General features: G+C 40.1%; 2 protein-coding genes across 3 annotated transcripts in view; one reads left to right on the forward strand and one right to left on the reverse strand.

Annotated features, from left to right (window-relative positions):
* sntb1 (syntrophin, basic 1) overlaps nucleotides 1–13210 on the reverse strand; it is a 43206-nt gene extending 29996 nt beyond the window's left edge. Inside the window, 1 exon segment of the mRNA XM_038711873.1 lies at nucleotides 12517–13210. Within this exon segment, the coding sequence (XP_038567801.1) occupies nucleotides 12517–13060 (544 nt within the window). The 5' untranslated portion in view covers nucleotides 13061–13210.
* A 19-nt stretch (nucleotides 13211–13229) lies between these two features.
* LOC119897860 (zinc-binding protein A33-like) lies at nucleotides 13230–19817 on the forward strand. 2 transcript variants are annotated; one of them, XM_038711876.1, is made up of 2 exons: nucleotides 13230–13315; nucleotides 17972–19817. In XM_038711876.1, the coding sequence occupies exon 2, from the start codon at nucleotides 17974–17976 to the stop codon at nucleotides 19210–19212; it is 1239 nt and encodes a 412-aa protein (XP_038567804.1). In that variant the 5' UTR covers nucleotides 13230–13315; nucleotides 17972–17973; the 3' UTR covers nucleotides 19213–19817. The 2 variants fall into 2 exon arrangements, with proteins under 2 accessions (XP_038567804.1, XP_038567802.1); XM_038711874.1 differs by lacking the exon at nucleotides 13230–13315 and adding an exon at nucleotides 17316–17641.
* Nucleotides 19818–21229: the final 1412 nt, after the last annotated feature.

Below are 21229 nucleotides of genomic sequence, written 5' to 3' on the forward strand. Positions count from 1 at the left end.
TCTCCAGATTTTTTGTATGTCTCCCAATTTAAGACAAATGTTCACAACTTTTTCTCCTTTCAATTGCCACAACCTGCCCTTCTGGCACTGTACAGCGTGCTTAATTTACTCTCTCTACTGTTCCTGGACACCAATATTGTTACACCAGGTGGAAGAAACAGTCAAACATCAAACAATCTAGCGAATGATCCTATAATTTTTCCCTAGTTTGTCACTTCTAAATATTCTATAACATCGCTTACAGCATTGCTAAATTAGATTACCCACAAAGCTAGCTAATGCCATGTTTATCAGTAGGAGCCGCTAACATTAATGAGCGGTAAAAAACAAAAGCGTTACTTTATTTAGGATAAATAAGTTAATAGTAAATATATCTGCGAGCCGCTTGTCTTTAGTTACAGTTGGCGCGTCAGAAATGATTAAAACAGAGGGGATATGTAAATAAACGTGAGCTAAACTAGTATCTAACATGCCTTCCTAGACTACAAAGTTATCTGGCTCCTCTTTCAAATGTGTGAAATCTCAAAGTTGCAAGTCTTTGTTGTAGACAGTCATCTATAATTAGATGCATACAGCAGCAGCATTTCCTCTAAGTCACTGTATCATAGGTGGCATGTTTTATAGCCAGATGGTGATTGAAAAATGGTTTCTCGTATGCTTTGGATAGAATTAAAGAGTGCTGGTAAAGGGATGAACTAAATGTAAATATGCTACACTGAAAGTAGACATTGTGGCAGATTATGTGCAAATAAAATACACATGATTATTCTCTCTTGCTTTACAGATGGCTGAAATGAGATGCATGTTCTAGCAGACTGACTGGTAGACCACATGGAAATTGTACCATGTGCATCCAATAGTGGTTATGAAGATAAAGGAGCTTTTGGCTGTTGAAATGCAGGAATCGATATTGCATTTACAACTGATTGTTGGTCAGGGTCCACTGAGTCTCTGATGAGCTTGACTGCTCACTTCATAGATGAAGAATGGAACAGGGTACAAGTTGTCCTAAATGTGAAGCCATGAGTGGATTGTACACTGAGAGTACACTGGATAATGTGAGTATATTGGATAGTTGTTCTTAGACATGCTAACTGAGTGGGATATAGACGGTGAACGTGTGCTGATGGTGCTATGTGTCACAATCCTCTGTGTTCTCTGTGTGCTGTTTCTGTCTGCCTGTCTGTTAATTGTTAGTTCTTGTTCTCTGCGTGTGTTACATCGGTTCTCCCAGTAATCTGCCTGCCTGCCAGTCTCTCTGTTCTCCCCTGCTGGTTCTCTGCCTGCCTGTCTCGTCAGTTCTGATCCCTGTCACCTGTTTGCTCTCCCGCCCTGCTCGTTTACCTGAGTATAAATGTTTGTCAGTTCTGGTCAGTCTCTGCAGTGTCATTATCGAGTGTCCTGTACCCTCATGAGTTTTCTTCTGTGGATTTTTGGAGTTTCTTCCTGTTGCGAATTTATGTGTTGCACTGCATGGACTCAGCCCTATTGGACTTACCTTGACCTGTGAGTGTTAAATAAATATAACAAACTGGATCATGCTCTCTGGTGTCTTGCATTTGGGTCCTAACCTGCTTTTGCACTCAGCCCACCGTGACTATGGGAGAATGAAGCCAGTATATTTAAGGGGATGCAGTTCTCACAACCTCCAGCTTTTCATGAAAGATGGCCTCCAGTCACATAGAGCTGTAGGTTGCATCCTGGCCGAGCTGAAGAGGTGTGAAACCCATTTTGGTCATTCAGTCCCCTCCAAGCAGGTGCTTGAACAACTTCAGAAGGATGGGGGTCTACCTGAACACTGCATTCTCCAGGCATGCCCAACCAGATGGAATTCTACATAACATGCTCCATAGGATGCAGGAGCAAAAGAGAGCAGTGACAATCTACTCTAGGGACTTTGGACATTTTACATGTCGAAGTGTGGAGGAGTGGGACCTGGATGAAAAGCTGATAAACACACTGGAACCAACTGAGATTACTTTTGAGATTACTTTGAGGAAGACCAAGCACAACAGCCCAACCAGAAGGTTTCCAAGATCAGAGAGTCTAAAGAAGCCATGCTGGCATGTGTGCTGGATCCCCCCCCAAGAAGATGCAGAAAAATAATATCAAGCAAGAATGGTTAGGGATGTTCAAAGAAACTTAGGCTGGAGAAAGAATGTTCTAGACCATCTCTATGAGGACATGTTGCAGAGCCAGCAAACAGTCACAGGGGTGTCTGAGGGTCTGCATGAGGAGCTAGAGCGGTACCTTCAAGAGCCCGTTCTTGATAACAAAACTGGTTTCACTATTTGTTTTTAAGTCCATATCAAATGACGTTTCATCATCATGTGACCAGCTGCAATGGTGGAGGCAAAACACTGGCCGATTCCAGATTCTGTCTCGATTGGCCTGGAGGTTTCTTACTCCTCCACATTAATCTGTCCGTGATAAGAGTATTCAGCACTGTAGGAGCCATCCATCAAGATAGGAGGAGCTCAATGTCAGGTTCCAAGGCAGAAATGTTGCGCTTCCTGCAAGGGCAAACGTGTAATATGTCCCCAGCCTGTTAACTAAATATATTTATTGATGTGCAATTGTTTACATTTTCAGTCACTGAGACTGTAATCTAAGGCCTTTTTAACATAATCCATTCAGGAAAAGGTATTATAGCCCACACATAAATAACACCTTTCAAAAGCAAAATACCGGCCTGTTCTAGGTGTAATTTATTTGGGAAACGTGTCTACAATCAAAATACTGGCATGTAAATTTGCTCTTTTTCATTTTAATATTGACCTTGGCCCTGACAAACCCAAATGGTTCAGGCTCTACTCTGGACCTCATCCTCTCTGGTAATCACAGTGAGTACATTAAGTTTTTGATTATTTCCTACCCTCGTTTTCCGGTGGTATTGGGACAGGCTTGGCTTAAACGCCATTATCCCCACATAGACAGGTCTACTGGCACTGTTAACTGGAGCACTTGTCACTTCTTGTCTGCTCTCACTCCCACCCAACTACAAGCAGCACCTGTTCCGAACCTCCTCATCTCTCATTAGTCACCTCTGTTTACCATGACCTCGGAGAGGTATTCAGTCAACAACAGGCTTTATCTTTGCAACCACCTAGACCCTACACCTTTGCTATAAATTAAAAAGTGTCGGAGAAGAAATAACAAATATCCCCTTAATGACACTGCTTTTGAGCCTCTACATTAAGCTACTATATTCTCCAAGTTGGACGCATACCACCTGATTCCTATTCAGGAAGGAGATGAACAGAAAACTGCCTTTACCACATATTTAGATCACTTCGAATACCTTGTTATGCCCTACAGTCTCACCAAATCTCCAGCAGTTTTTCTGGCTCTGGTGAATGATGTGTGTGTGTGTGACAGCACCCTTTGTTCACCACTCACCACCTCAGATAAACCCCAACCATACCGCACTTACTTCAGCCTGCTTCCCTCCTGGCTTCTTCAGCCCACCCTGCCAGCCCGTATATCCACTTATCGTTTCTTATTAAAGACTTTAATTATACAACTCCTGCTGTGTTCTGTGTCCACCTCTGGGTCAGCCACAACAAAACAAAGCTCAATTATTGAAATGATACTCATACTTTGTCTCTATGTCTATAGGCAGGAAATATCAGGAAAGTGATGGTCTGAAAACACTTAAGGCCCCATAGCCTCAATCATTTCTTGATAGAGACAGTCACATCTTATGCTGCTGAGTACATGAGAAACTCCCAACTTTTCAACCAGTAAAACAGAAAGCTACTTGTAGATGTCAAAGTCTGAATACCTGGAGACTTGATAACGGTTTAAAATTCCTTATGTTTTTAGGTTTAAAATGGGGAGAAGAAAGAGGAGACAGGACACGTGTCAGTGACAGAAAGACAAAAATAGAGACGCAGAGATAAAGTGGGTGCTCAGTATGCTCTCTATGTTCTGAATGTTCCGAATCCTTGGTATGCGCTGGATGTTTAATTGGCATATCCCACCGTACGAGCCGCGTATAATTGGCATATGACTGGTGGCATTTGTAATCCAGCATGTGAACTATTCTTGGGAGAAGCACTATAGACCCCTATGAGACTGTATAACAAGCCTAACCACCAACCTGTAGAGGAGAGATGACAGGCTGACACATAACACAGCTGAGGAGATGGGGGTGATGTGCGTGTGTCCTCAATAGACCTATAGTGAAGTGATATAACTACACTTTGGAATAACCCACACAGATCATATTAAAGGACAGAAAAACGATAGATTTGTTAAAACATAACAAGTCACAACACAAGTGAATTCAATGGACTGGAAAGAAAAAAATCTACTGCACTTGGATGATGACAAACTTGTCTTTTTGTTTAGAGCCATGGATTTACATTTAGAAAGAGAAAAGCACATTGAAAACTGAGATAGATCTATGCAAGTGCACACAATAATACATGCTGTCTTTCTCATCTGTTGTGCTTTGAAGGATGATGATGTTTCAAGGGAAAAAAAGGAAATACCTTAGGTCCACAAAATGTGTATGCGTGTGTTCCAGTTATAATCCAGCATTACTGCTGGACTTTGGATCTGATAAACAAGCACATGCACTAATAAGCATTTTCAAACATTTTATTAGACTCTTATCAAATGCGCAATTTCATTGCATGATAGTGGCAAACAGTAGCAAAATCACAACACGGTCAGGTTAGTGAACCTTGTACTGGTGTGCAATTCCTGCTCTTCATCACAGTGAATGAAACATGGAATAGTCTAAACAAGATGGACTTTCCCACCATCACTCAGTATAACAAAGTTAATGAAACAAATAGAACACACACACGCTGCTGGGACTATAATTACAGAATGATACAACCATACCAGCACAATACACCCGTCTAGTGTTGTGGGGATGCTATCATCTGGAGAAATCTGAAGCTGAATTATAAATCAAAACCTAAGACTCCCCAGGACTCCAATTAATCTCTTAATCAACCTAAATCTGGTTTAAGACTTTACAGGATTTCACTTTATACTTAGAAGTGCACAAAGAAAAACAGAATGGAAAGTAGCACTGAAACAATGAATGTATTAATCACAATAATTCATCATTTCTATAATTTATTTGACTTGTGTATTTATTAAGCAAAAATGCCAAATGTAAGGATTTTCTGCTTTTCTCCGAATATCTTGTGAATATAACATTGAATATCTTTGGGGAAATGATCATTAGTTGCTATCCTAATGAGGACAAACTTATTTACGTACTTACTTCCCTTTATGCCTACAGGCATGTAGGACAAAGATGAGGGTGGAATTTTACTTTGCACACAATGAATTTCAAATGATACTACTCATTCAAGCTCATTCATCATCCATCTTCTCAAGTCTCTGGTTACAAATTCACATTCCACTTTCTGAACTGAGTCAATTGAAAACAAATCAAATACAGCTATTATGCAAACAAGATATTTAGTGGGTGATTTGTTTTCAGTTAACATTTACAAAGACAGTCTGGAGGGAGGAAATGTAAACTCATTGACCAGTGTAAGTGTTTCCAGCGGAGGAGAAAAATTAATGGGGTGAAGTCCATGTGATCATTACACTGGAAGTGTGTAAATTTGTGTGCATTCCCTTGGGTAGCATGTTTCTATTCCATTACAACATGGCCAACTCTGCACAATAACCTCAAAAGCACGATAAGAACTTGAAGACGACATGGCTCGTACTACTTGATTCGAAAGCAGCTGATTTGCTGTTACATAAGTCAAAATGAAAGATCCAAAATGAGGGGCTGCCCCCACCCCATTCTGCCTGATTTTATTTTTGCATTTTTCTGGCCTGTTTCAAAACCATGCAACTAAATCTTTTTCATTGCGACTCCTACTCTCCACCTCATTTAGAAATAGTAGCTTCCTGTTACAGAAGTTGTGATGCAGATGTCTGAATGGCAACGTATCACCAAAGACCAGCTGTTCAACTCACTATTGAAAATGCTATTCACGTCGATTGATGATATTTTAAACTATACTCAGGCCCATTCACTTACACATTTTCCAAATGAGGCAATCCATTTCTTCAGAAGTATTACAGGTTTTTTTCTTGACAGTGGAGCCAAGAGCCCACAGATTTCAGTTGTGTTTACAACCACATACACACCCACAACAAATACACACACATCAGCATGTGTGTTTGTGCAACACCATCTCTCTCTCTCTCTCTCTCTCTCTCTCTCTCTCTCTCTCTCTCTCTCTCTCTCTCTCTCTCTCTCTCTCTCTCTCTCTCTCTCTCTCTCTCTCTCTCTCTCTCTCTCTCTCTCTCTCTCTCTCTCTCTCTCTCATATACAATTACTGCTCTATAACATCAGGAGTAATTACTATACTCATTGTGTCTTTTTCACTTAATGGTCCTTAACAGTATTTAATGAGGTCTGAAGTCATTGGATTTTCTACCATATGCCTTAAATGGATTTTTATTTGGTGACTAAATGTACCAAAGGAAAAAAGAAACCTCATCTCATTAAACCTGTGGGGGAGAAAAAAGGGGTTGACATTGGTAGAAGCTGGAAAGAGAACAGACCGGGGCAAAGAGGTAGAAAAGAAGAAAAAGGTCCTCTGACTGCAGAATGAAAGCTTTTACTCCTTGTGGGCACTGAGCAAGTAGTTGGATACTACAGCAGCACAAACGGTCTTTACATATCCACCCTCAAGGCATCTTCTTGAAAGATTTGGACCAATGTCGTAAGAGTTCAAATATTCCCTTAACTGAACAATGAACAGTAACTAAGGTGGAGGTCCTTTTTATAGAAGGGATTTGACAAGGCAATTTGAAATGTAGATAGGTAGATTTACTCATTAACACAAGGGCTGGGCGATATGGCCAAATATGTTCTCACAATAACAAAAATCATATCAATTGATATTGATAATTATCACCATAAATGTCAAATCATTATTTCTTTCAAGTTACAGGCTGATTTTTACTCCTGAGTGAAAGCTGAAGAAGCCAGATGGTTAATTGTGGTTTTAAACTATTCTTTATGGTCAGAACATGATAAAAACCTGCCAAACAGGGGATAACTTAATAAATCTGACGTAGAACCTTCAAAACAATATGATAAAATCTTTTTTCAACAAATAGGCATAGGCATATTTTTCCACAACAAAATAAATATCTTAACAGAAAAATTAAGTGTTAATTGCTCATGATTCATAACATTGGATTGAAGAGATAGCAAAGGTGAGCTGGCACACTATTATGGACCTTGTAGATTTAAGAAAATGAATAGCCAATGTCATGGGTCTTCTGTATAAACTATTGAACATATTGATCTGGCTGTAAATAGGGCCATGATTATGTGAATGGGGAAATTTGAGTCACTGTAGTATGTGTAAACAGAAAAATGAGTAGTGCTCGAGTAAAATAACCTGACAATAACCTGAATATAAGCTACAGGCCAAAATCCCTTTTTTATGTTAAACTGCAGTCAGAAGGAAGCATCACATCCCACATATTCTGACAAAGCCTTGAGGCTTAATTTTTTTGTGTGTGTGATATTTTTAGGGTTGTTTATCATAATATTACATTATACTCATTTAGAAGAATAGCAATTATCCAATCATAGCTTAACAATCATAACTAGGCACTGCAGATCTGTGAAACTTTGGATGTCTCCACATGATGAAGGGCGTGTTACAGTAAGCATTTAAAGAGTTTGGAGGTTGGTGTCTTTTTTTTAGCCTTGTACAAGATTAAATTGAGCAGGAAGCAATAAAACGTCAATCAGAGAGACCAAGTTTTCATCCAATTCATGAAGCGAACTTAAGCTAATTGACTAACTAGCTACAGCTGATAAAGTCTGCCAGTGACAGTTTTCATTTCAACCAGAAAAAGTAGCTAGAAGGAAAAGCTGGCTTTTGTCTTCTGTCTTAAATGAGAGACACAATGTTTCAAAATTACAAAGAATTTTGAGTTATAATTGTAAAAATACAAGGCGGGGCTTAGCTAATGCTTAAGTATTGCACTAAATGTCCAACTCCAGGAACAAGAGCTACTATGTCGTCAAAAACTGTTATGTGCGTCATCCTCATAACCACAATCTATGAAAGCATTTCCTTAATGTTGGCTCACAAGAACCAAAATATGCAGTGGCAGCTATGATTAATGCCAAAAGGATGTTAGCATGCAGTCTCTTACTCTTCTTACAAACAACTGTAAACAGTGAAGGTGATCATCAGTCTTTGAACCATAGAGCTGTGTGTAACATGTTCCATTATTTCCATAAATGGCAAGATAAACCACAGTACTTACAGTAGTCAAAACCACAACCACAGAAAGTGTGAACAGATGGTAGTCGACTCTTCTACAGCGAGACAGATTTAACAGAAGTCAGTGAAACAGTCCAACAGTCTTCTTATCATGGGTCATTTTTGGTCACCCTGTGGTCATCTTTTTCAAAATTCCCAATTCAGTTTTATGATGACCATAAAAAGAAAACTAGGAAAAAACAAACAGTATACAAAAACACAATGATTACACCTGGAGGAGAAAGACTTTTTTGTCTTTAGCCAACATGAAAAACAGATTAGCTCTAGCGCTCTGCTTTTGTTTTGACTGTATAAACATTTACAGGGGGGAGAGGAATATTATCTTCACCACAACAATCACTGTTGCAAAAGCCACAGTCGTTATCATCACCATCATCCGCTCTGAGTTAGACTCCACAAACGGTAGCGGAAGAGGTGATAGTTTCTCAAATGACATAAACTGCTGGTAGACACACAGACACTCTCTTCCTTAATCTCTCTCTCACACACACACACACTCAACCAAATATATTGACTGTAGCATCAGTGTAGACTATGCTGCTGATAACTAAACTTGACACGTGCATATGCACAAGCAGGCACATGCTCATTGAGACACACACACACTCTCCAGCACACTGCTGACAGCAGCACATATACACACTCATACACAAACCTATCCACATGTCAGGTGATGACAGGTATGGCTTGTTAAGCGATCAACAGGACACTGACTCATTTCCTGTCTGCTGAAATGCGATAGATGTTCTTTATTGTATTCTGACTTTTAGTTCTTAAATTTCTTCTGCTTTCATGTTTAGTTTTTTGGGTTACAAATAATGCAGTTTGATGTGTGCCTGCACTGAAATATGCCTGGTGTATTTTCCTTAAAGTTTCAACCTGGAGTGCTTTCTCCCAAAAGTTCCAATCATATTAATCCATTCTGACCAAAACTACCCCCATTACTTCAATATAGGGTCCTGAGGTTGATGTAAATTGACTGTTTGCTAAACTTCTCACCTGAGCGCTGACTGACTAATTATAGTTTATCAACTGTACCTTTGGATTTCTCCACATAAGATGTTCTTGGGATTGTAGTAAGAGCAATACTTAGCATTTTTAAGAGTTTGGAGTTCTTTTTATCTAGGTTTTCCAAAAACAAAATCACAGCAGCAAACATGTTAAGGAATAAATTAAACAGTATGTTTGTCTGCTCTAACTAGGGAGGGAAATAAACGTAACCCACCCCATGGTGGGACTGAATTTTCAATCATCATTGCATATGAAAATAACACAAAAATGGAAACAATAGAGGGAAAACAAAACAGTGCAACAGGGACAGAACGGGGACAGCTGTGAGCAGTTATACTTGTGTGACCGCCTCTTGCAGCCAGGACCGACACCTGTAAAGTTCTCTCATTCCTGCATCCGGTGAATTATAATGTTGTTTACCACTACAAAAAGGGGAAAAGGGGTCACGTCCCCTGATCTTTCCATCCAGGGCATCTCACATGTTCTCTATGTGTCTTATCTGTGTGTCTTTTTAAAACTGAATTCTTTTTGTGCTGTGACATGTCATCATGTCAAACACCACACACAGCAAACTGTCTAAACATGACCTTTTTATTGCTGTGATCTACTGGAAGCGGAAGGTGACCTGATTAGGCAATGCACCAGGTAGACATTGTTAGCTCGCCTCGCCGATCTTTAGTGCTGCATTTGAAATTGAAAGCATTATTTGCACATGAATAATTCTTCACTGGACCTCCACAATGGCACTGGCTGTAGTTGCTAGGAGCTTTGTGACACAAATGCAGAAACTTGACTGATCCCCATAGTGAGATTCACTTTAGGCTTGTCAGACTGCATGCTTACCCACAGAACATCGGCGTCTCGCTCAGGGGACACTTTAACAAAGTGGATGCTCTCTGACATGGGGGCTTGAACTGTGGTCCTCTGGTTGCAGAGCAGTTTTTGACCACTCGGTCAATCTGCTGCCCTCTCATAGCCAGCATCTGGAAGGAGTGAGTAGTTGCTGCCTATTTGTGCTGAATTTATTCTCCGTGTTCCTCATGAGTTTCCAACATGGCTCATCAGTGCTACAGTAAAACACGGCAATTATAAACATGCATGTACAAGCTCTCTTGCATGCACAAAAAAGCAGTGCACTGAACACGCACAGAGACGCACACTCCCCTCCCATGAGACAGGTACTGTCTCTCCTAACAGTTGAATCAGTTGCCTCTTGATCTCTCTCCTCTTCTCTCACATCTTGGAAGGAGGAAGAGAATGTGTCACTAATTTTTAAGCTTTGTGTTTCACTACTCTTGCATAGTATTTGAAATTGAAGTTTACATGCTTGGTTACGTGTTAAACATTCTTCATGATGCTTTGTCACTTTGTACTCTGTTTACTGTGCTCCCAAATGCAAATTATTTCTGTTAAATTGCAGTTGTGGTGAACTTCTGTCTCTCTGTTACCCTTAGATTAACCCCTCACTGTCATCTTTATATCAGCCTCTTAGCCTCCCTTTTTAGCTCCCCTTCTGTTCAGCCTCTCTCCCCCTCTCTCTCCCCCTCTCTCCCCATTAAATTCACATTTCAGCTCCACCCCTTCCCATCTCTCTCTCGCTCCATTCCCCGTCCTCTTTGCCTGCTCCATTCCATATCTCCTTCTTTCTTATCGCAGTATGTTTTCTGCTGGGACCCGCTTTTTCTCTGCAGTATAGCCCCTGTGTCCCTCTGGGAAGGATCATCATCATGTTTGCATGAGTGTGTGTGTGTGTGTGTGTGTGTGTGTGTGTGTGTGTGTGTGTGTGTGTGTGTGTGTGTTTGTGTGTGTGCGTGTGCGCAAGAGCGAGCGAGACACACTTTGTTCTTACTATGGTCAGTCCAAGAGAACAAAAAACTCAGAAGTGGGCACTTGTGTGCAATGTTTTCCGGTGTGTGAATGTGTATTTGTGCCAGCGTCCGTGTTTATGTGTGTTAAGATAGTAAAATGATGTTGATCCTTCAGAGTGGAGTCTGCCTGCCATCAGCCTAATTTTCATCTTCACTTTTGGCTAAAAACAACTGCAGAACACCATCTTGGTTGCACTGCTCGTGTGAGTGAGATGAAAGTAAGTGTGTGTGTCTATATATGTATGTGTGTGAGAAACGTTTAAGGAAATGTAGAGCTCGATTTGTTTGTGGCCTTGCTTAGAGAAGAGTGTGAGGGGAAAAGAGACAATGAGTTTGATCTTGCGTGATTCCCCCATGGCACCTCTGGTTGTGTAACTGTTTCATTAGAAATATGAACTGTTCTTTTGCGCAAAAAGCAGCCAGTCAGTCACCTGTTTCCCAACTATGGTATGAACCTAGAGTGTCCTCAGGGCAAAGAGGCATGCACACTTGAATAGAGTATCTTCCTGCTGTTAAGTCAATCAATTTGCAGAGAAAAAAGTTTGATTTCCCTGGGAGAGACAGTATGACATCAACAAATTGTAACCTGGTGAATGAATAAGAAAACAGATTTGATCAAATGAGATATGAATAATATAGTCCGGTGCAATAAAAAACACCACCTTTTCTTTCTGAGCTCTTGTTATTAACCAGCATCTCCTTTCTGTAATGGAAAATAAATCACATCCTACAGCACAGGTTTTCATTCTCAGGCTTACACACTCAGAGCCCTGCTGCTTTTTTATTTGCTTTGTCTAATCAGCGAGTGATTTGTACCTGGGACGCAAAGTGATTGCAATCAACTAGCAGGTAGAATAGAAAACTTGCAGTACTTTGTGTCCCGAGGACCACTGACCTACTGGATGACATACATAAACAGCCCAACACCAGTCAAAAGAGGCAGCCATGTGGAATGAGAAACTCTCAGCCTTACACAACATGTTTCTTCCCCTCCAGGATGAAGTTCCCACACATGTTAAGGTCAGGAGTTCCCCAGGGTTATATTAAGTCTATATAAATGAGGCTGAAATTCACCAACATTTTGGAAATGTGACAGAATGACCTTGGCTGGGCTGAGATCTAATCTTTAACTCTTACCTCCCGAGGTATGATGTACAATCATTCACTAAAATATTTCTATATAAACACAAACAGTAACAGATGGGTTCAATAAAAGATTAAAATGAATTTGGACATGCATGTGGCATGAAAAAAAGTTTGGGGTTCCTGACCCACACACTCTCCTTCTCCAGTCTCCCCACAGTTTCTGTCATCCCCTCACTGTTCAGCCTGCCTACCTTCCAGTGTCACCTCTTTCCCGGCCCGCTTCAGCGCCTGCACAGCCTCGTCGTGGGTCGCGTCCCGCAGGTTCATGCTGTTCACGGACAGGATGGCGTCCCCGACGTACAGAGCCTGGGTCTGGTCCGCTGCGAGCCCCTTGAATATCTTACTGATGAGGATGGGCATTTTATTCTCCTTCCCCCCTTTGATGCTGATCCCAAGTCCTCCGACCTCTTGCTTGGTCACCTTAACGCACCGCTTTCTGTTGGCGATCGCCTCGGGCACTCGCTCCGGGAGGTCCGTGAACGCGGTGCGCACAGTTTGGCCGTTGTTGGAGTTGGTGTTATTGTTATCAAGGTAAGATCCGTTGGTAACGCCGTTGGAGTTGACATTGTCGTTCGCGTTGTCGTTACCGCTGCTCTCCTCGCAGCTTAACGTGAGCGCTTCCTCGTTCACCTTGACCAAAACTTTGTGCCACCGCTCCCGCACCAAAACCTCCGCAAATCCACTTTTATGCACTCCGGGGGCACCTGAAACTGCCGTCGCTATTACCACCGCCATCTTTGGAGCATTTCTTTAAAATGACATGTGATTTTGTTCCTAGCGCGCTCTCGCGCATTAACTTCCACTCGTGTCTCCCACACACTCAGTCTGGACTTTGCCCCTCTGAAGTTTTCTGCGGGACTTGTCTAGCGTCCCGACCAACCAGCCCGAGCCCTTTCGGCACAATCTGCCCTCCGCTCCGCCTGCCCGGGATCCTATCTGCTGGGTGGAGTTTGCTACGCTCGTCGTCAGCCGATCCCATCTCCAGATCATGTATGTACAAAATGAGTTCATCATGTCCCCCAGAACGTTTGAGAAATGACAGCTGATGCAGAGTTAAACAAGCATAAACAGCAAAAATCCCAATATTTACTAATTTTACTCGCATCATGATGCTATTATAGGCTATATACTGTGATGTACATCTGTTGAGTTATAAAGGCTAAACGGAAATTAACGTCTATTTCATGAATTAAACCACAATTGGGTTTAGTGAGTCATTAGGCTACATAGCTGAAGTAACATTTTCTTTATGCTCTCTCCATCGTGCATCATGTTTTTTTTAAATATACAGACGTATTTAAAATAATGACTAATATTGAGTTTACAGTCATCAAATGTCCAGTGAGTCCCACTCTGCCGTACTTCACCGCGTTGGACTCGGTTACGCGCGTGCAGGAATGCCCCTGTGCCAGAGAGAGAGAGAGAGAGAGAGAGAGAGAGAGAGAGAGAGGAAACTGACATGGAAATATCCCCTCTGAGGCTTTGCTCTCCATCTCTATTATTATTGCAAAGGACATCCTAATGCCCTGTCAATCATACGGGCTCGAGAGAGTTCAAATAAATGAGCTCAGACCGTGAAGGTGCAACCAGTGTTATCATGATTGGAGCCTCTGGGTGCCGTCCTTCCCAGGGATGACCCGGGTTCAAGCCCCGTGAGTGACAGGCAGGGATGCAGAGGGAAGATGGAGAGGCATGCCGTGATGCAGCTTCAGTCAGCCACCAGGACATGATGATGTTAGGAAAAAATTACCAATCAGCTGCTATGACTTCAAGGAGGGCTTCAAATGCATAGAAGATTCAGCTTTTTGGATGTAAGGACACTTAGATCTTTAAATATGCGTTTTCTTTTAACAGTTGTCACTCTGAAGCATGGCATCCTGCCTACAATAACTAAATGCAGGGGCACCGTGTTTCACACGGACCTATTCGCAACGTAGCTGCGACATCTACTGGTGACAATTTGTCCTGCCGTTAAGAATGAAAACATAGGGAAGCCCTCTGATAAAGAAAAAGATGCACATCGGGTCATTTGGTCCACGTGCAATTAAAATAATGAACAAACAGCATTAAAATATCTTCAGGCTGGGAGATTTTAATTTGGTTGTATCAACTTTTGCACTTAATTTATTGTATGGGTGATGCTTTGTATTGCTTTATGTTATTTTGTTATTTTATTAATCTTGCTGTGGGTTGACTATTGTCTATTTGGTGATACAAAAACACATGTCATGCCCTGGTGCAAAAAAGAAAAAAAGAGTAGCCTATTCAAGAAATACAACAGTAACCTTACTTTATTCCCCAAAACATTTAGTAATTTATTTAAATAGACTATTGTGTGTCATACACTGTATGTTTTGATTAAGATGCTCAGGTTAAGGACTATGTTAAGTAAATAGTGTACAACCAAGCTTCAAGATGAAGGGATGAGTCAAAAATCTCTATCTATCTATCTATCTATCTATCTATCTATCTATCTATCTATATATTTCTACTTTTTATATAGAGGAAGCTTGGGAAACCACTATATTAATGTAGTGCACAGTGTTAGCCCTTTGAGCTATGTCTTAATGCTAATAATTGATTTTACTGTATGAATGACTAATGTAAAGCAAAAAAGATCTATCTCTCACACTGGATCGTGTCTGTGCTTTATACATTGCATAGTTAGTTTATTATTATTAGTTTTTTATAATAAATTGAAATTGAAAATTTGAAAACAACAATTGGTCTAGTTTTTAACTTACATAAAAATTATATATTGAAATATAATGAGACATAAGGGCATTGTCTTATATTTTAGTAGTATATATTTCAGTCTGGGTTTCATAATTCATCATATTGTGTAATCACAGGAATATATAATGTAGGAGCCAAGCTTCCTCACTTGCCCGCCCTCTAAACTACATTGGATCATTAACTGCACCAAAAGGCGGATTAGCTTATTTATTTTGAGAGAAAGACAAACAGAAATACTAAGAATATTTTGGCTTAATGAGGTGTAGGAGCTATAATTGATTTTTACTTTTATATGGAAATGAGCTATCACATGAAATGTACATTCTTTGTTGTGGTAATGACCTTCAAAACAAACAAACAAACAAACAGAGAACACAGTCTTATTAAAGGTGATGGTATTTAAAGGTTGATAATGAATAATTTTTTTAAATCCTCAGTCAGCCTAACATGTTGACAATACACACTTTTTTCAGAGAGAGTCATGGTTTACACACAAACACAATCAGACATGCAGTTTGTATTGTTGGTCTATTGGCTTTCTGGAGTTATTAAGAAAGTGCTGTGATCAAGAGCACTGCGGCAATCGTGTTTCAAGAGGAGTTTCAAGCTTAAGATATACAGTATGTCAGTCATCAAAGATAAGGTTAGAGAAATATTCTTCTCCCATGTTCTGCACCATCATGTGATTTGTTCTTTCAGAATTTAAAAGGACCCTGCAGAGTTTTCTTGTAAACAAAATTTTAAAAAGTTCTGTTTACATTCACTGTTTCTCACCAAAATACAGTGTGAAAACATACCTTGTCTAGTTTGCATTCACGTTTACTTTTACACGCTTGCACTTTCACTTTCCAGCCTTTGTTGGTGCATTACTGGGCTTCTCTGTGCCTTACCACCGCTGACAGTCAATCAGCGGAATAGCGCAAAGGTGTTTATATGCTTGCTCAGGTGCATTTGTTTAAGTCACTGCTTCTGTCAACACAAAATTTCTATCAGCAATATTTAAATAATTTGCTATAAAGAGAAGTGACACAAGTAATGGCAGTTAGAGAAGAGGACATCTTGGAGGGGATAAGACTGAATGAATGTGAGAAGTCTTCCACTTATCTTGCAAATCGTCTTGCAAAATCAAAAGTTGTCCTCAAAACTTCGCAGACTAGACTTCGCAAAAAGTTGGTAGGCCTGTTACGTAGCTAGCTAGGTATTTGGACATCTGAATGACTGAGCGTCCGTTAACGAGCTGTTGGGGGAGAAAAACTTAATCACCTCCCAATTAAACACTGCATTTCAGTCTGACTGTTTTGTTGAGAATCCTTGAAGAGCTTTCCTTCCATAAATTGTACTTTACCATTTATACCATCTTCCATCTTCCTCTGTCCTTCTATTCATTCACTTGCCCTCCCCTCTCTCTTCTCCCCCTCATCTTTCCATTCTCCTATACTTACACTATGTTTAATTCTCACAGTAAGAAGTCAAACACCAGGACTTCAGGACTCTGAGCTCAATGTCAGAGCAGACGTCACTATCAACCTCCACTGGTTTGGCAGATTTTTGGTTATGGCTACTGCTGCTGCTGCTGCTGGCATTATTAGACTTATTGAATTGAGTTTCCATTTCTGAGATCAAGCTACAGAAGTGGAATCTACAAGGAGTAAAGACATGCCTTAGTGAAAACAGAAGAACAGTTCAAACTCAGATGACTGCTGAGGGCAGGGAGAGGAGAGAAGATTTATTTTTATTTCATATACTTCATTATTTGACATCCTCTGCAGGCGTCACATTTGCAACACAATGTTAAATCACTTTGTTAGAAAAATACTTATGTTACATCTGCCTCTCAAAGTCAAACAGATATAATCCAACATTTTATTAACATATCCATATTAGGTAGTGCATAGCCAAAAGTAATTGGATTACATTATTTATTCATCAAGTGAAATTTGCCAGCCTTAGCAGTTTACTATTTAACCCTCAACATTAAAAATCAAGTGACCATAATTACAATAATCAACAGTGGAGTTAAACTTGCAGACATATTCATATTTCTTTCCACTGATCTTAACACAGAAAGTAAACAGCTGCTTTGCTGAAGAAAGAATATTTGTGGAGTGATTCATTTCATTTTACTGGCAAAAACACTGAAACATAACTCCTTTAAGTTAACCCTTTAAGAGCGGAGCCATTTCACACTAGCTAACTCGATTCAGAGACAAATTTCCTTTTAGTGTTAGTCTTTAGAGTTAGGCACAGATGCACGTTGTGGTTTGAGACTGTGTTGTTTCAGTTGTGTGGATCTGTGATTACATTATGATACTGTGTAAGGGTTCTTCATTAGTGTTATTATCAGAAAGTATGCTCAAAATCCCATTTCTTTCAGTGTCATGATTAGTTTGACAAGGCTCAACTGTTACTGTAAGGGGTTAATGTCATGCACGAAGAGCAGATGGGTGGAGTATGAGGCAGGGGAGGAGGAGCACTATTGCATTTACGCAGAAATTAAACTCAAATATTAAAAACTTGTAAACAAAGTTCAGTTTGTGTATTTGCGCACAAAGAGCAACAGCCCAGCTGCATTCCAAGAAGGTGAAGTTCAACTGCCTTGTTAATATTTAATATTCTGATAGTAGAAAATTCATAGCTACAAATTGCTCTTAAATGCAGATGCAAGGAAGACTGGCCCTTGTTAATTATGTTTATTTGGTAAATAACTATAACTCATTTATTAGGCATTCTATTAAACTTTTTTGCAGCATCATGAGAGTCATAGCAGTCACTTTATTATCTTTTTGCAACCAAAAAATATCTAATGTACTTTGCTTTGTTTGTTTGTTATTGTTGTTCTCATACCAGTAGTTCCAAGGAGTTAAACATTATTGATGGCTCTTGGCTTTAAAAGCTCTCCTTTTCTCCTAGATATGGCTACAGCCAGCCCTTTCCTGTCTGAGGATCAGTTCCTGTGCTCCATCTGTCTTGATGTTTACACCGAGCCTGTTTCTATTCCATGTGGACACAACTTCTGCAAGCCCTGTATCACCAGGCACTGGGAAGGCAAAGAGCAGTGTCAGTGTCCACTGTGCAATGAGAAGTTCAGCAAAGGGCTCAAACTCTGTGTTAACACCGGATTCAGGGAGGTTGTGGAGAATTTCAAGAAACATCACGCGATAGCTGACAATAATTCCCCAGTCAAACCAGGACAGGTGCCATGTGACTGCTGCCCTGGCAATAAGTTCAAAGCCTCTAAAACGTGTTTGGTGTGTCTGACCTCTTACTGTGAGACGCACTTGGAGCCTCATCAGAGAGTTGCTGCCCTAAAGACACACAAACTGACTAATCCTGTGCAAAACTTGGAGGACAAAATATGCAAGAAGCACAATAGGATTTTAGAGCTCTTCTGCAGGAATGATCTGACACATATTTGTGTCCTATGTGCAGAACATAGCGGTCATGATACAGTCCCTTTGGAGGAAGCATATGTTGAGAAGAGGGCTCAGATGGGGAAGAAAAAAGCGGAAGTAAAGGAAATTAAACAGAAGTGTGGCAAGAAGGCTCAGAAGACCAAGAGGAAAGGCAAAAATGAAGCAATGGCAAACAGCGTGGTGTCTAATCAAGCTCATCACATTTGGTGGGTTCCCTGTGAAGACCCACACCAATGCAACAGATGTTTCTATGTTCCTGGAAACATGTGCTTTTCTGAAGGGATATCCTACTATGAGGTTCAGGCCGAAGGGAGTACCAGCTGGGATTTAGGAGTAGTCAGGGAGTCGATTCTTCGGAAGAGAACATTCACACCAAATCCCAGGAATGGAAAGTGGATCATAAGAATGGGGAATAACACCAACTGGAAGGCTCTACATGACAACCCTGTCCCCCTCTTCTTGATAAGGAAGCCTAAGAGAGTCATAGTGTTTGTAGACTATGACAATGGATTGGTGTCCTTCATTGATGCAGACACTGCCATCCTGATCTACGCTTTTACTGGCTGCAAATTTAATGAGAGAATTTTCCTGTTTTTAAGTCCCAGTCCTGCAGATGGTGTTAACTGGGCACAGAGGCTACGAACAAAGATTCAGAAGATGAAAGTATGGTCCCAACCTTCATATGCCTTTTACTACTTCATTTTTATGGTAATTCTGATTCTGATTGTATTTGGCTGAATTAAACATCACATAATTTTTTACAAGGGTTTAGTTGAAACAGATTCTGATGAAATGTGAATGTAGTAAAATCTGAACATGATATGTCCAGTTCCTGGATGATTTTGGAAGATCAAGCCATTCATTTATTTTTCGTTTAACTAAATATTGACTTTCTTCCTCTGTAAAGGCTTTTCATATTTGTCGATGATGAAGATGCATGTTCATTTTTGTATCCATATTTTAGCATGTATTTTTGTACTCACGCTTGTCATATGCATTTTACAAAGCCTTTAATGAAGTTAAATAAAAATATGTTTTTGCTACAGAAGTGGCTGCGGCAGCAGGTGGGGTTAAAATCAGTGACTCCTTCCCGGCACAAACTCATCTTTCACTTAATAATGTGTAATAGCATGATACAGGTTCACATACAGTAAGTCTGTTAATCCCACAAAATGTTTTGGAAGTTGTAATTATGACTTTGTATGCTTGTTTTGTCATTTGGTGTTGAATTTGTAAAATTTGATAAACAAAATGAATTTATCTAAAGCTTTTGTCTTTCTATGAAACATAATTTCTGAAATGAATAAACCACTCCAAACAATTAATGTAAGTACAGTACCTCACCTATGTTTACGTTGTGTGATTTCACATTCATGTTATTTAATAAGATCACTGTATTGACGATGGTGACAGATGCTATTTAAATATACCGCTAGAGGGCGTAATCTGCTTACTCTTCACACAAACAGTAGCACACACTCAATATAATTAAGATAAAGAGAAGATTAATTAAGATAAAACATGTCAGTTTAGACAGAGATTTCTTTTTTATTTGAGCCACTGAGCCACCACATTTTAAGCCTTTATAATGTATTTATAGGAACTGTTATGTACAATTAGTTATTTAGCCACAGTAAGTCTGAGATGGAAAGTAGTGTTAAACACAAATTAAAACTGAACAGGGAAACTGCACTATAGACTTCTGAGACTTAGACTTCTAAGTATAAGAGAAGAGCCATATCTTGGATTGATTACCATGGACTTACTGATGCCCTGACTTTTCACCATACCTGTGAACATTCCCATCAGCCTCAGCTGTATGCAAAGTGTAAAGTATCAGCATCTTTAAGCATCTTTCAGATTATTCTAGGGCAAATGTTTTTGTATTTAGAGAAGTTAGACGACAGTGGTGAATATTGGTGCATTGAATTGCTTTCAGCCCATTCATGACAAGATCAAGTGCATGGGCAGGTTGGCGCCATACATTTAGTAGGCCATTCATTATTGACCCTAGTGTCTTTTAAAAAATACCACTGGGAGTCGCCAAAGTAAGAAATGTTCACATTCTTAAATCCAATAGAGGGCTTTAACATTTCTGACCTAAATAATAGGATTAATTACATTGAGGAAATTAAGGGATTATTGAGCATCAATTAATGGATTCTGGAAGAATTGCTCCTATGAAAAGCAATTTCCACCCTTCAACAGAAATGGTCAGATTTCTATGCCTTCTCATTTCACAGAGCAGCAGCAGCAGAGAGAGAGACAGATCGAGTTTGTTGGAAAGTGTTAAAAAAAACTACACAGTCAGCAAACACAGCCAGTAAGCCTGAGAAGTCTGTTATTCTTTGACAACCAAACAGTTTGAGCAGCACTGAATCAAGACTTAAGTAGGTCTACCAATCATTGGAATGATTCTTTCTGTCAGCCATTTCACAATCACACTGACTCATACCTAAAAATCTGGTTGAATATTCTTTCACAGCCATTCAATAGATGTACTAAGAGTTTTATAAACGTGTCTGGAAACCTGCCAGGTCTGGCTCATATGCAGCATCCTATAACTCAGACAGGGGGGCATAAAAGAAAACACAACCTAGATACACTTCAGGCAGGACGTTGGAGCTGCAGCTTAGTGGTTGCTCAGCTGGCCTGGTCTGATATTTTCACTTTTTCTAGCCGTGCGGTCAGGCAGTAAGTCTGTCAGTTGCAGTCGGTCCATCAGTCAACCATTTATCCAGGCACTCAGTCTAGC

The sequence above is a fragment of the Micropterus salmoides genome, unplaced genomic scaffold, assembly GCF_014851395.1.
Source record: "Micropterus salmoides isolate LMB-PRFRI ecotype aquatic unplaced genomic scaffold, ASM1485139v1 Ms_hic_scaffold_11, whole genome shotgun sequence".
Lineage (NCBI taxonomy): Eukaryota > Metazoa > Chordata > Actinopteri > Centrarchiformes > Centrarchidae > Micropterus > Micropterus salmoides.